General features: G+C 42.1%; 1 protein-coding gene across 4 annotated transcripts in view; it reads left to right on the plus strand.

Moving 5' to 3' along the window:
* Positions 1-15,627, plus strand: part of MUC2 (mucin 2, oligomeric mucus/gel-forming) — a 115,809-nt gene that overhangs the window by 41,016 nt on the left and 59,166 nt on the right. For 3 of the 4 annotated variants that reach the window (XM_075187859.1, XM_075187857.1, XM_075187858.1), the window contains 5 exons: positions 1,992-2,720; positions 3,111-3,248; positions 5,233-5,268; positions 8,640-9,077; positions 13,916-14,722. In XM_075187859.1, coding sequence (XP_075043960.1) covers positions 1,992-2,720; positions 3,111-3,248; positions 5,233-5,268; positions 8,640-9,077; positions 13,916-14,722 — 2,148 coding nt within the window. The remainder of the gene's footprint in view (positions 1-1,991; positions 2,721-3,110; positions 3,249-5,232; positions 5,269-8,639; positions 9,078-13,915; positions 14,723-15,627) is intronic. The other variant, XM_075187856.1, reaches the window with a different exon arrangement.

Consider the following 15,627-nt stretch of genomic DNA (forward strand, 5'->3'; position numbering starts at 1 on the left):
TGAGACATATGAGAATATCAGGAATGCCGGATTTGAAGTGTGTGAGATGGCACAGAACATTTCCTGCAGAGCACAGGAATTCCCAGAGAGACCTCTGGATGAGCTGGGGCAGAATGTGATATGTAGTGTCTACTATGGACTCATCTGTAATAGCAACGACCAAACTGGAAACATACCTGTCTGATACAACTATGAGATTAGTGTGTATTGTTGTAAGCCACTACCAGAATATTGCTTAACTACAACCCCGCAAACTACTACTGTGACTACAACAACAGTTTCACCATCACCAACAACCACTATTACTGAGACTACAACTACTCCAGAGATTACAACTTCCCACCGGCAACGCCGAATAAGAGGGAAACTAAAATTAATTTGTGTGTTTAATCTTTAAAAACATAGTTACTTGTTTACGATTCAGACTGATATGCACTGAATAGTGCAAAGTGACTTTAAGGGAATGCTTCAAACAAAATATTATGTTTTATGGATTACATAGCACTTGCCCAGCTCAGTACATTGAGCTTCCTTGTAATATGGTTGTTTGAGAATACATCTGAATGTCCATATCTATGGTCCTCATTTATGTTGCAGTTCGGGGATTTATGTAGATTAGGAAGCAATTTACACGATTAGAGTAAGCATATATTGCGTCCTTTAGTTTAATATATATGTCAAGCCAAAATGATTTTTATATGTGCAACTTACATTATCTCCCAATATCATCCAAAATGCATACATTTTCATTAGATACGCTTAAACCACATAATCATCACCATCATCACCAGTTATTTATATAACACCACTAATTCCGCAGTACTGTACAGAAAACTCATTCACATCAGTCCCTGCCCCATTGGAGCTTGTAGTCTAAACTCCCTAACATACATGCACAGACACACACACACAAATTGACGAAGGTCAATTTGATACCAGCCAATTAACCTACTATTATGTTTTTGGAGTGTGGGAGGAAACCAGAGCACCCGGATGAAACCCATGCAAACACGGGGAGAACATACAAACTTCATACAGATAAGACCATGGTTGAGAATGAAACTCATGACCCCAATGCTGTGAGGCATAAGTGCTAACCACTGAGCCACCGTGCTACCAAAACATCCAAATTTAAGACCTTAGGATAGTGTTTCAGCATAAACAACGGCCCATAAGGCTGTTAAATAAATATTAAAAAAAAAACCATACAAGCAACCATCCCACCCCAAACATACATATTGCATTAATAGTCCTCGTTCTGTTTCCACTAGGCTATGCCTGTGTTGGTGAAAGGAAGATTGCAAAAAAAAAAAATTGAACTCCCTCCCCCTGTGTTAAACAGCCCCATTGTTATTAGTACTAGGGATATTCCTACACCACTAGGTTGGGTGCAGTCTAATTTGTTAAAGAATATAATTACTTAACCATTATGTCCACGGTGTACTACAAGTCCAAGCAGGTCCAGACCACTATTATATGTTTGGGCATGATGGAATTTGTAGTACTTTAGGCACCAGCATACCGATGGCTGCCAGGGCATGCTGGCACTTGTGATTCACATAGCTCCTTTTTTGTCTTCAGCAACTTCCTATTCCCATCCAGGCTACCTTACACTAATAAATACAAAAATAAACAGATACTTGCAATTATCAGTTTTCAAAAGGAGTCATATATATGAATTAGTTAGAAACTGCTACTTTTATTAGTATGATTTGCAGCATTTACACATTTTACTAGACCAGTGTTTCTCAAACTCAGTCCTCAGGTACCCAAAACATTGCATGCTTTCCATATCTCTGTGCTGGAGCACAACAGATCCACAGTCAGTAATGGATACACCAGTGCTTCAGCAAGGAGATAGGAAAAAGTTTGGGAAACACTGTACTAGACAATGTTATAAATACTAATCATGGCGTTTCTTCTTGATGTTTAAATGTTCATATGCTAAGACACAGCTGTAAACATATAACATATTTCTATTGCTTTTTCAGCAACTTCCTGCATCCCTGAGTGCTCATGGTCACAGTGGTTTGATGTGAGTTATCCTAAATATGAACCCAATGGAGGAGATTTTGAGACCTATGAGAACATTGTGAATGCTGGACATGTTCTGTGTGAGAAGCCAGAGAACATTTCCTGCAGAGCACAGAAATTCCCAGATATGCCACTAGATGAGCTGGGGCAGATAGTGACATGTGATGTATCCTATGGACTCATCTGTAATAACAAAGACCAAACTGGATTCATGCCTGTCTGCTACAACTATGAGATTAGTGTGTATTGCTGTAAGCCACTACCAGAAGATTGCTTAACTACAACTTCTCCAGAGCCAACAACTTCCACCACTACAAAGACCACAACCATCACATCTCCAAGTACAACAACACCTGTGCCTTCATCACCAACAACTATCATTACTGAAACAACTACTCCAGAGATTACAACTTCCACCACCTCAAAGACAACCACCAGAACTGAGAGTACAACATCTTTGACTACATCCCCAACAACCATCACTATTGAAACCACAACTATACCAGATACTACAACTTCTTCAGAGCCAACAACTCCCACCACTACAAAGACCACAGCCATTACATCTCCAAGTACAACAACACCTGTTCCATCATCACCAACAACTATCATTACTGAAACAACTACTCCAGAGATTAGAACTCCAACACCCGAAAAGATCACATCTACTACATCTCCAACTTCTGGTAAGAGTGAAAAAAATACTGCTGTTTACAATATTCCAACAAACAGTTTGAAACACATAATTTTAAAATGGTCATTAAAACACATTTTAAAGTAGCTTAATAATGACATTGTGTAGCTTCTGTAACATACTTATAATCTAACCTGTCCTTCGTCAAAATATATTTTCTTTCAAACTGAAATTCTAGCAACCAAAGAGTGACAGTGAGCATATTCCACTGTTGTCTGACATTAAATATGTGATTCAAAATAAACTCACCTTATTAACACATTTATTTAAATTTAGTTTGCTTGCAAATCTTTATTGTCATTAAGGTATTGTGAATTTATTTCACTGTTGATATCAATAATATCCACTAAATTGATGTGTCACTTGCTTCTAAACACTTCAGAACCAACAACTCCAACAACAACATCAACTACAACACAACCCACGACTACCAGTCTCACTACTAGCACAATAACAACAACTTCACCACCAATCATCACTACCACAGAGTGTACCACAGAGACTGAGGAAACAACGCCATGTAAGTGTTCTTTAAAAAATACATTTTCTGTTTCTCTTGCTTATTTTTTGGTATTAGGATGTGTCAAATGTCATTATAAGCCAGTGGAATTGGTTGCTTATTTAGTTGTGCTTTCTAGTTAGTGTTAATTCTTTTTGATCCCTTTAGTAATACAAATCCATTAAATATATCAAGTTATTGTCTATTATTCTTGTTAATTATCTTCACTTTCCCTCACTAGTTGTACGATCCGTCCCCATGCCTGATCATTTGAATTCTTCAAATATTTCTTTAATAAAGCAGATCCAGGTCTGTCAGGAGACTGAAATCTTAAAAAAAATTTTTTAAAGTCCACTAAGGGGTTCATATAAAGAAGAAAATAATTAGTGTTATTCCCTTTAAATCTCTCTGTCAAAACATAATTAGCAACATTTTATAAATCCACAATTGTCACAAAATTAGGCCCCACTCCCATTCACCTATACCCTGCAACTTATCCCCCCAAAATTTCCACTTTTGGAAAGCTCCACCCACTGCCCCTTTTGTGGTCGACTAATCGGGAATGTCCAACCAATATCGGGACAGTTTTGAGGTATGCTTAAAATAGTGATGAGGCTTTGTTTAAAAGTACTGTGTGAATGTCCTGCTGATTCTTTAACCTCCCGATGGTTTGCATAAAATATCACTGATATTAAAGTGACAATATACAGAAATGAAAGTGAGGAGACAGATCAAATATAGAAAGATGCTAGGAAATTGTGTTAGAAACTATAGAGAAGTAGCAGAGGCAGCCATAGAGACAGATTACAGAAAGTCCTATACATTAAAACTATGAAAACATTACAATACAAACAAACAACCATGTGTCACTTTGATCCTCAATATCTGGGCAAACCACCACTCCATGACACATCTTTTTTCCTCAACCAGGCTGAAATAAAGCATATAATTAGTCACATTATAAGTCACACATTCACAGAGCTTCTTAAAAACTGTTAAAATGTATAAATTGAAGCTTGAACGTGTTCAAACGTCTTCGAACATGTGTAAACTTGCTCGAACACATGCAGACTGAACTATACACGATTTACCTGACTTAAACATGGTTAGACCAGCAGGAACCTGGTTGGACCTACACAACTTTTTGGAATATAGCTCGATTTATTAAGTTGATTTAAAATTCGAGAAATTCCTGTGAAATTTCAAATTTTTGTACCGATTCAACAAACCGGTTTGAGAAACGATATACGACCATCTCTATTTGATCTCAGGGTCTACCAACTCTTTAATTGATGATTAAAGTGAATCTTGCAGCAATGCTGCATATGGTGCAGGCCAGGCGCTCCCATTAGGCAAGGTTAGGCAATTGCCTAGGGCGCCGGGCTCTGCAGGGCGCCTCGAAATTAAAAAAAAAAATGACTATGGTCATTTAAAACGGAAATCCACGGGGGGGAGAGGAGGGAAGGGGCTATGAATCTTACCTGCATGAAGCTGCTCCTCTCTGCTCTGTCTCCTCCCCTCCGCTCACTGACAGCGACAGGCCGTGATGATATCATCATCAGGGCCCGACAGTGTCTGTGAGTGGAGGGGAGAAGACAGAGCAGAGAGGAGCAGCTTCATGCAGGTAAGTTAAAGAAAGACATGGGGAGCTGAGGGGAGGGAAGCGCAGCGCCAATTTTGACAGGGGGGTGCCGATTTTTAAAGGGGGGGGGGCGCCGATTTTCACACTGTACCTAGGGCACCAAGGACCCTAGCAACGGCGCTGATATGGCGATAACCTTATTATGAACCAAATTGCAGTTAACAATTACTATTTTTTTATTTTTTGCTTATCAAGTTGTAATATTTATATCAATATCAAGATGAGTGCTTTTCAGTGGTCCCCTCATTGTTTATTAGCCATTATATGCAGTTTAGGGAAACAGTACACATTGGCTCTGACGTATATCTGACATATTATTATTTATTTATTATTAAATAATAAAACCAATACTTCTATTTTTAGTCACCATCGTTCCTTCAACAACCTATTCTTCAGCAAGTAAGTAATTCTGCATTACATGATTAAAAAAAGAAAGATTAATATGTTATTCTTAAATGTATTGGTTCTCATGTGATCTGAAACAAGCACATAACCTTAAGATTAGAATTGTAAATGTATCACAGACTTTAAAAAAAGGAATGATCCCACCTTAACCCATGCACAATTTATCCTCCATCCTTTTTACATCATATAAGATAAGTGCATTTTGCATTCAGACTGAAATTTCACCTTCGCTGTAATAGTGTATGGGAAGGACGGTTCTGCAGTCACACTACAATGATTTCACTGTCTAAATGATGCAAGCAGTGCTTTGACAGTGTATTCACTTTGGTGTGAAATGGGAACAATATTTAATATTCAATGTCATGATAATCTAACTGAGCGAATCAACACTTTAGGACATCATTTTTCTTGTAAGAAAATTGCGGCATTCTAAGGTCTCATTAAGAACAAAAAGGATTGTTTCTTATCTAATACATATGCTGTGTAGCCTAACTCCAATGAATATACCATAAGCAGATCTTCACATAGGGTTCATAGAACTTTATGATAATTTACATGTTAATTCTTTCCAAGACTCTTTTTAAATTCTCCAGAAATAGTGAATTCTAGATGGATCATGGATGCAGCATGTCCTATTACCATGTGTCCAAGTTAGTCTAGTGTTCACTCTGCATCCTTGTGCTTACTTCTGGCATATTATTCAATTAAATCTAACTGAAGTGCTGCTTTGGCCACGTTTGAATCTGATACTCAAAATAACACGCATGCTATATACACAAAACAGGATGTTAGTTATTACTTTATATATATTATATATATATACATACAAGTTTACCCGTGCATGATACTCATGCATTCTAGTCAAATCAAGCTACTTAAGGTGTTAAAAAGGTTCTTGTCATGCATTTGGGCCTAGCCCAGGCCTCCTCAGGGGAAGAGTGTTACTTCCCAACGCAAGCGCCCTTTTTTAACGTGGTTTTGTCCACATGTCACCACCTCATAATTTTTCTCCATCACCTCATCCTTCATCTTCATCAAGCTACTTAAGGGGCTAGATTTACTAAGAATCGTGTTTGGTGGCGGTTTGAAACCGCCACTCATCGCCGGCGGTTTAGTGGTTCAAACCGCCGCATTTACTATAGGGCGACTTGAGGCTTCAATTTAAAATGACTGGCGATGTGTGGCGGATTGAAAAAGCTAAACCGCCGGCGGTTTGGATGAAACAGCCACAAAACCGCCACAAAACCACCAGCCAAAAGACAGGACAGGACAGTTTTAATACCTGCTTCAGAATGGCTTATTAGCTTAAATATGCTGTTTGAACTATTTTGCCATTCAGAACATTAGAGAAAGTACCATTGACATTTAAATTATGTTGGCAATCATTATTTATTGATTAAGGGGCAAAATGAATAAAATATTATCTTATGAGGGAATAAAAAATTTTCATTATATAAAGGGGATAAAATTATTTAATTATTACATTATTTGGACAATATGTCATGACAAATTGTGCAACATAAATAATTATATCCACCATTAACAATCAGTTATTAACATTATATATTCACATTTTCTACAAAATATAATGCTATAACAGTGTCCCTTTAAAAAAAAAATATAAAAAAAAATTATTTCATAAATTATTAATACATTTATTTTGTCCCTTTAGCAATAAATAATGATTTTCCAAATGATTAAAATATCAAAGGTGCTTTCTCTTATGTTCTGATTGACTAAATATCTGAAACAGCAGCTGTTTGAACAATCTCGCTGCTCACAAGCAGCGCTTTCATTTTGGTCTATTGAATGGCGGTTTTCCGGCGGCTTTATAAACACCCTAATAGTAAATCCGGCTGTTTGTATGTTGAACATTGTTGAAACCGTCATGGCGCTTTATACAGAGGCGGGTTTGAAAACATCATTTCTGGCCGTTTGGACGGCGGGTTTAGCCTTAGTAAATCCGGCGATGGCTAAACCGCCGCCAAACCCACCGAAAGTCGGCGGGTTTACAAACACACCTGTTAGTAAATCGAGCCCAAGGTGTTAAAAACTCCCCACTGTCACCCCCGGCAACCACCAACCACTCCCAACTGTCACTTCTCCTTTAAGAAATATATAGGTCAGTGTATAACTCTGCCCAGCAGGTGGCGCTGCAGCTTGTTGTTTTTTTTCACACACGCCACTAGGCATTTATATAGTAGATATATATTAGTTATTACATTATATATATATATATATATATATATATATATATATATATATATATATAAAAATGTTTTCTGTCTTGGGGTTTCTCTGATACAATGTGGAATAAAAAAAGAAACATTTCAAGAGCAAATGTTTGGCATGATACATAAAGGATGTACTATTAAACCCTACAATTATATTTTGTGTTCCGCTGTAATTGTCCTTACACTGGTGACTTTGTAGGGAATTGAACATAGCTCCTTTTTTGTAGAAACTTCTTATATCCATGAAGGCTAACTGAGACTAATAAATAACGAGCTAAAGAATACTTGTAACCAGGGGCGGATTGGGAACTTAAAGTGGCCCTGGAAAAAATTATTGAAGTGGCCTCATGTCGGCAGGACCAAAATAACTGTAGGTGGGGTCAACACAAAAGTAGGCGGGATTTAGAACTACAGGAATTTGGTTGTAGTAACATTTAGGAAAACCTAGATGTGATGACTTTACACACAGTGGGTCATCTCTAAAGCCATGCAGGGCAAATGTATAGTATACTATAGGCAGCCCCCTCTTAGTATAGTATAGTATAGTTAGCCCCCCTTAGTATAGTATAGTATAGTTAGCCCCCCTTAGTATAGTATAGTATACTAAGCCCCCCTCAGTATAGTATAGTATACTAAGCCCCCCTCACTTACCTTCAGTTGCTCTGAGCAGCGTCTCTTCTCACATCAGGCAGACAGGAAGTGAAGTCAGACTTCCTGTCTGCCGAACAGCACCGTGGGAGCCTAGCAATTGGCTGTCTGTTGCTGCCCACTGAACACCAATATTTTAGATTGCTTTCCTGTACGTGCCTCCCCCCGCCGCATCCAAACGCGCCCCCCCCGGAAAAATCTGAGGTGGCCTCCAGGTGGCCTCATTAGGCATCGGCCTACCGGGAAACTTCCCTGTAAGGTCTATGGCCAATCCGCCCCTGCTTGTAACTATCAGTCATCAAAGGGTCTTAGATATTTGAAATAATAAAATACTATTTTCTACTATGTCTTTTTAGGATATACAAATTCTTAAGACAATGTTATAAATACAGAGGATGGCTTTAATTTCTCTGTTGTTATTTACATGGTCCTAGGCAAAGATGTAGATGTAAATATATTTGATTTTACTATTGTTTTCTTAAGCACCTTCCTGTATCCCTGAGTGCTCATGGTCTCAGTGGTTTGATGTGAGCTCTCCCACATCTGACCCCAATGGAGGAGATTATGAGACATATGAGAATATCAGGAATGCCGGATTTGAAGTGTGTGAGATGGCACAGAACATTTCCTGCAGAGCACAGGAATTCCCAGAGAGACCTCTGAACGAGCTGGGGCAGAATGTGATATGTAGTGTCTACTATGGACTCATCTGTAATAACAACGACCAAACTGGAACCATACCTGTCTGTTACAACTATGAGATTAGTGTGTATTGTTGTAAGCCACTACCAGAATATTGCTTAACTACAACCCCGCAAACTACTACTGTGACTACAACAACAGTTTCAACATCACCAACAACCACTATGACCGAGACTACAACTACTCCAGAGATTACAACTTCCCCACCGCCAACACCGAGTAAGAGGGAAACTAAAATTAATTTTTGTGTTTAATGTTTAAAAACATAGTTACTTGTTTACGATTCAGACTGATATGCACTGAATAGCGCAAAGTGACTTTAAGGGAATGCATCATATTTTACAAAAAAAACAAAATGTTATGTTTCATGGATTACATCGCACTTGCCCAGCTCAGTACATTGAGCTTCCTTTTAATATGGTTGTTTGAGAATACAGCTGAATGACCATATCTATGGTCCTCATTTATGTTGCAGATCTGGGATTTATGTAGATTAGGACGCAATTTATATGAACAGAGTAAGCATATATCGCGTCCATTAGTTTTATATTTCGAGCCAAAATGATTTTGATATGTGCAACTTACATTATCTCAAAATATCATCCAAAATGCATAAACTTTCATTAGATACGCTTAAACCACATAATCATTACCATCATTACCAGTTATTTATATAGCACCACAAATTCCACAGTGCTGTACACAAATCTCATTCACATCAGTCCCTGCCCCATTGGAGCTTGCAGTCTAAATTCCCTAACATACATACATACATACATACATACATACACACACACACACACACACACACACATACACTAAGGTCAATTTGATAGCAGCTAATTAACCTACTAATATGTTTTTGGAGCGTGTTAGGAAACCAGAGCACCCGGAGGAAACCCACGCAAACACGGGGAGAACATACAAAATCCATACAGATAAGGCTATGGTCGAGAATCAAACTCATAACCCCAGTGCTGTGAGGCAGAAGTCCTAACCACTGAGCCACTGTGCTACCCAAATATCCAAACTTAAAAGCGTAGGATAGTGTTTCATCATATCATAAACAACGGCCCTTAAGACTGTTAAATAAATATTTAATAAAGACAAACAGGCAACCACCCCACCCCACCTCAAACATAGAAATTGCCTTAATAGCCCTTGTTCTGTTTCCACTAGGCCAGGGTTTCCCAAACCTAGTCCTCAGGGCTCCCCAACAGTGCAGGTTTTCCATGTAGCCTTGCTGGAGCACAGGTGTATTCATTACTGACTGACACACTGTAAAGGATCTGTAACGCCCCCTGCGGGGAAAGACAGGGACAGACGCAACAGAAAATAACTCACCTTGTAAACGATGGTCACCTCCAGTCCGCTTCTGATTTCCCAGCTGCGATCCGATCCCAGCAGATCCGCAGCCACCTCCAATCACGTCCCTCTAAGATAGAGGCAGAGATTACGGCCGTGCCTACCAGGTAAGGGCTGTCCGAGACTACGGCAAAGGACAAGGACACGGTCAGTCCAAGCTCCTTGCCGCCTCCTCACTTTGTTCTTGCCAAGACGCGGGGGACTACAGGCACTGAAGGCCAAGACTAATCCGAGGACTAATCCCGCCTCAAGTGCCTCACACACCTGCCGGTGAGGGCCTAACCGAAAGGAGGAATCGAGCGTGATACTCACCGGGACACTCCCACTTCCGATCCGGTTCTCCTGCACCTTCCCGACTCCTGCGGATGACAAGACACACAGCCTCCCTCTACGCTCTCCGTGAACTAAGATGGCACCCACGAACTGGACTAACTACAACGGCGACCCGACCCTAACAACGTTCTAATGGTCGGCAACGCAACTACGTCAAACACTAGGACTAACTAAATGTGGTGCACTAACGGAACTACTAGTTACACGCTACGGGGAACACCAGCCGGTGTTCACAGCCTAAACCGGAGGGTGGTTCCTAACCCCCTCACCCAGGTCTTACCAAGAAGCTGCCTTCTTGCTATGGAGTCACACACAGGCCCTAAGTACGGGTTCTTTAAGCCCGGCTGAGGCTCAGTAAAACAGCACACTAACCCGCGGGCCGACTGCCGCACGGAACAGCCGATCGAACTGAACCGCCCGACTGCCTGTACTCGGGTATCTCACACGTGTCCCTACGTCCGGAACCACAGGTCCACCTGCACGGAACCGGCCTTGAGGACCCTTGATCAGAACCACGGCCGCCCCTGGAACTGCCTCAAGGGGTGCTGTACTGCCACCAACTCACTCAGCCACCCCCTCTGGGTACCAGTGTGACCCCGGGGACCTAAGGGACAGGGAAACTACATGTGTTCTCCCCTGACTATGTGTATGCTGGTACTTACACTTGTCCCCCACAGCACGGGTTAACACAGGAAAACCACAGGAAACAAGAGCCTACCTTTAATGGGGGCCTGACGTCTTGCCCCTGGACACAGTTAGAAAGCACACCAAAATACTGTAATGTAAACTACACTCGCCACACAGACAGAATAAATACAGTCTACAGTACTTTGCCGCTACTTACCCGAACACACCGCTGCTAGCCAACCAGCAGGTTGCTACAGCACCACGGGAGCCTACGCTCGACCGTACCTCCTAACCACGTGTGCTCACCTCACACAGGACCGCGCCTACTCTCACGAGGCTCCCACGCCTCTACCACACACCACCAGGGCCTTATGCCCTATACACCATGGGTCTCTGCCCAGCTACACACAGAGCCTTCTGCTCTGACTAATGGGCCTCAGCCCCCTCTCTAACTCAGGGCTCTGAGCCCACTCACTAGGGCCTTGTGCCCTACTACCTAGGGGTCCTAGCCCCTGCCTGAGGCCTGTGGCCTTCCTAACTAGCCGAGGGCCTTGTGCCCTTAATAGCAGATGGGCTACCAGCCCCTAACCAGGCCCTCTGGCCTTCCTATGGCCTCTAGGCCCCTAACTACCTAAGGGCCTTGTGCCCTTGTACCTCTGGGGCTCAGAGTCCCCCTCTCTATCTAACAGGGGCTTGTCCCCTTTATATACATATACTAATGGCCTACTGGCCCACTAACACGTTGGGGCCTAGTGCCCAGGTCCCTGGGCCTTGTGCCCCTACTTTACAGTGCCACGGGCCTTGTGCCCGAATGTGCCCACGGGCCTAGTGCCCGAACTTAACGTTGAGTATACTTACCTGCTCTGCGCAGGATACTCAACTTGACACGCCGTCTTCTTCCTTTCTTCTCCGGGTCTTCCAGACCCTCCAGCCGGCGGCGCCTCTTCTCCTCTTCGGCGCTGTTGAAGGCTGCTTGGCGGGGGCGCTCTCAGCCCTGACAAGGGCTCCCCGCCGGCGATCTCCGCTCCGGCGGCTTGATTGAAGTCTTCTGGCGGCAGGGTAGCTCACGGCCCTTACAAGGGCCCCCTGCCGCCGCTGCTGCTGGCTCTGTTGATGGACGTCTGGACGAGACGTCCTCTCTCCTCCCCGCCGACGGACTTCTGCCAAAATGGCGCCACCCGGCGACTTATATAGTCGCCGGCGTGACGTCATCCGCCGGCGCGAGCGCTGATTGGCTCGCGTCGGCGCCAATCTTTTGAATGGCCGGGCGCGAGCCGCGATTGGCTCGCGCATCCGGCCGCTGATTGGCCAGCGGGGAAAGATGAGCCCTGATTGGCTCATCCTTCCCCCGCGCACAGGACCTGCAAAAAAGAAGTTATACTCACCGCCGCTGGATCGATGGACGGGTGAGTACTTCTCCTCTTCTTTCTTGTAGCTGGGCACCATCGGGGACCTCTTCAGCCCCTCCAGGGGCACAGCGCTGCCGGATATCTTCGCCCTCTTCACGGGCACCGGCTCTGACATCTTCTGTCCCTCCACAGATCCACAGGTGGTCCTAATTATGTCACATGTGATCCGGAAAACCTGCACTGTTGGGGAGCCCTGAGGACTGGGTTTGGAAAACCCTGCACTAGGCTATGCCTGGGTTGGTGATAGGATAGCAGGGAGATCAGCAACAAAGGTTCCCTCTGCCATAGTTCCAAACTGACCAGAGATGAGTCAGGATGTGACTAGATTATCTAGGGGGAGGAAGACTGCAAAAAAAACAATGAACTCCCTCCCCCTGTGTTAAACAGCCCCATTATTATTAGTACTAGGGATATTCCTACACCACTAGGTTGGGTGCAGGCTAATTTGTTAAAGAATATAATTACTTAACCATTATGTCCGTGGTGTACTACAAGTCCTAGCAGGTCCAGACCACTATTATATGTTTGGGCATGATGGAATTTGTAGTACTTTAGGCACCAACATATCCTTGGCTGCAGGGCATGCTGGCACTTGTGATTCACAGGTGCCAGCATGCCCTGCACCTGGGACCTCTAGTGCACCAAAGAAATTGTAAATAACTCACAGACACTGTTTAAAAAAACAACAACATTTGTTTGAAATAAAAACAGCCACACACTGCTCTCATTCACTCTCTTAATTTACACTTTATTATACCAGGAAAAATTACATATATTTTCCATATCCACATTGTCCTTACTTACATTGACGAGTTTGTAGTGCATAGAACATAGCTCCTTTTTGTCTGCAGCAACTTCCTGTTTCCATCCAGGCTACCTTACACTAATAAATACAAAAATAAACAGATACTTGCAATCATCAGTCATATATCTGAATTAGTTAGAAACTACTATTTTTATTACTATGGTTTGCAGCATTTACACATTCTACTAGACCAGGCTTTCTCAAACTCAGTCCTCAGGTACCCATAACAGTGCATGTTTTCCATATCTCCTTGCTGGAGCACAGGTGTATTCATTACTGAGTGAAACAGATCCACAGGTGGTATAATTATAATGTGTCAGTCAGTAATGGATACACCTGTGCTCCAGCAAGGAGATATGAAAAACATGCACTGATAGGGGTACCTGAGGATTGAGTTTGGGAAACACTGTACTAGACAATGTTATAAATACTAATCATGGCGTTTCTTCTTAATGTTTAAATGTTCATATGCAAAGACACAGCTGTAAACATATAAAATTTTTCTATTGCTTTTTCAGCAACTTCTTGCGTCCCTGAGTGCTCATGGTCACAGTGGTTTGATGTCAGTTATCCTAAATATGAACCCAATGGAGGAGATTTTGAGACCTATGAGAACATTGTGAATGCTGGACATGTTCTGTGTGAGAAGCCAGAGAACATTTCCTGCAGAGCACAGAAATTCCCAGATAGACCACTAGATGAGCTGGGGCAGATAGTGACATGTGATGTATCCTATGGACTCATCTGTAATAACAAAGACCAAACTGGATTCATGCCTGTCTGCTACAACTATGAGATAAGTGTATATTGTTGTAAGCCACTACCAGAAGATTGCTTAACTACAATCACGCAAACTACTACTACAGAGTCTACAACTTCCACCACCCCAAAGACAACAACCAGCACAACTGAGAGTACAACATCTTTGACTACATCCCCAACAACCATCACTTCTGAATCTACAACTATTCTAGATACTACACCTTTTTCAGAGCCAACATTTCCCACCACTACAAAGACCACAACCATCACATCTCCAAGTACAACAACACCTGTGCCATCATCACCAACAACTATCATTACTGAAACAACTACTCCAGAGATTACAACTTCCCCTGAAATAACAAGTACTCCAGAGACTACAACTCCCACCACCGCAAAGACCACAACCATCACATCTCCGAGTCCAACTACACCTGTGCCATCATCACCAACAACTATCATTACTGAAACAACTACTCCAGAGATTACAACTCCCACCACCACAAAGACAACAACCACCACACCTGAGAGCACAACATCTGTCACCCCACCGCAAAGCACGAGTAAGAGGGAAACTAAAATCTTTTTTTTTGTTGAATGTTTAAAAACATCGTTAATTGTTTACGATTCAGACTGATATGCACTGAATATAACAAACTAACTTTTACAAAAAACATAATGTTTTATAAAGTAAACAAAGAAACAACATATAGTATTTGATGGATTACATAACACTTGCCTAGCTCACTAAGTTGAGCTTAATTTTAATTTGAATGTTTGAAAATACAACTGAATGACCATATCCCCATCTATGTTGCATTTGGGGGCTTTATGCAGTGTAGGATGCAATTTAAGCTCACAGAGTAAGCATAAATTGGATCATTAAATCTACTATATATTCTGAGCCACAATGATTTTAAAATACGTACAACTTGCAATATCATCCAAAACACATACATTTTCATTAGACACGAGGAAAGGGCATCCTAAGTTAAAAGTGAAGGATAGTGTTTAGGCATCTCCAGGGGAGAGTTGGCAAATTTTAGCCTGGGGGGCAAGACTCGACTATAGCAGCCTATTGGGAACATTTTAAATGGAAAAAAATGCAGATTGCCGAATGACCCAGCCCAAGATAGTCCACTATTGGACAGGCCCAGGGGCAGACGCTCTCTGCCCTCCCAGCCCAGCCTGCGCCTGAGTATATCATACGCAGTGGCACATACAGCCGTTAAATAAATATATATATATTTTAAAACAAACTCCCCCCCCCCCAACAAAATTCCTTACCAGTCCTCATTCTGCTAGCACTAGGCTATGCCAGCCAGAGCTGGTGGCATTATAACAGGGAAATCAGTAACAAAGGTTCTGTCTGCCATAGTGCCAGACTGACCATATGTCAGTCAATATGTGACTGAATTACCTAGGACGATCGAATCTTCAAAAAAGCAAAAAAACGAACTCCCTCTCC

The sequence above is a fragment of the Mixophyes fleayi genome, chromosome 10, assembly GCF_038048845.1.
Source record: "Mixophyes fleayi isolate aMixFle1 chromosome 10, aMixFle1.hap1, whole genome shotgun sequence".
NCBI lineage: Eukaryota > Metazoa > Chordata > Amphibia > Anura > Limnodynastidae > Mixophyes > Mixophyes fleayi.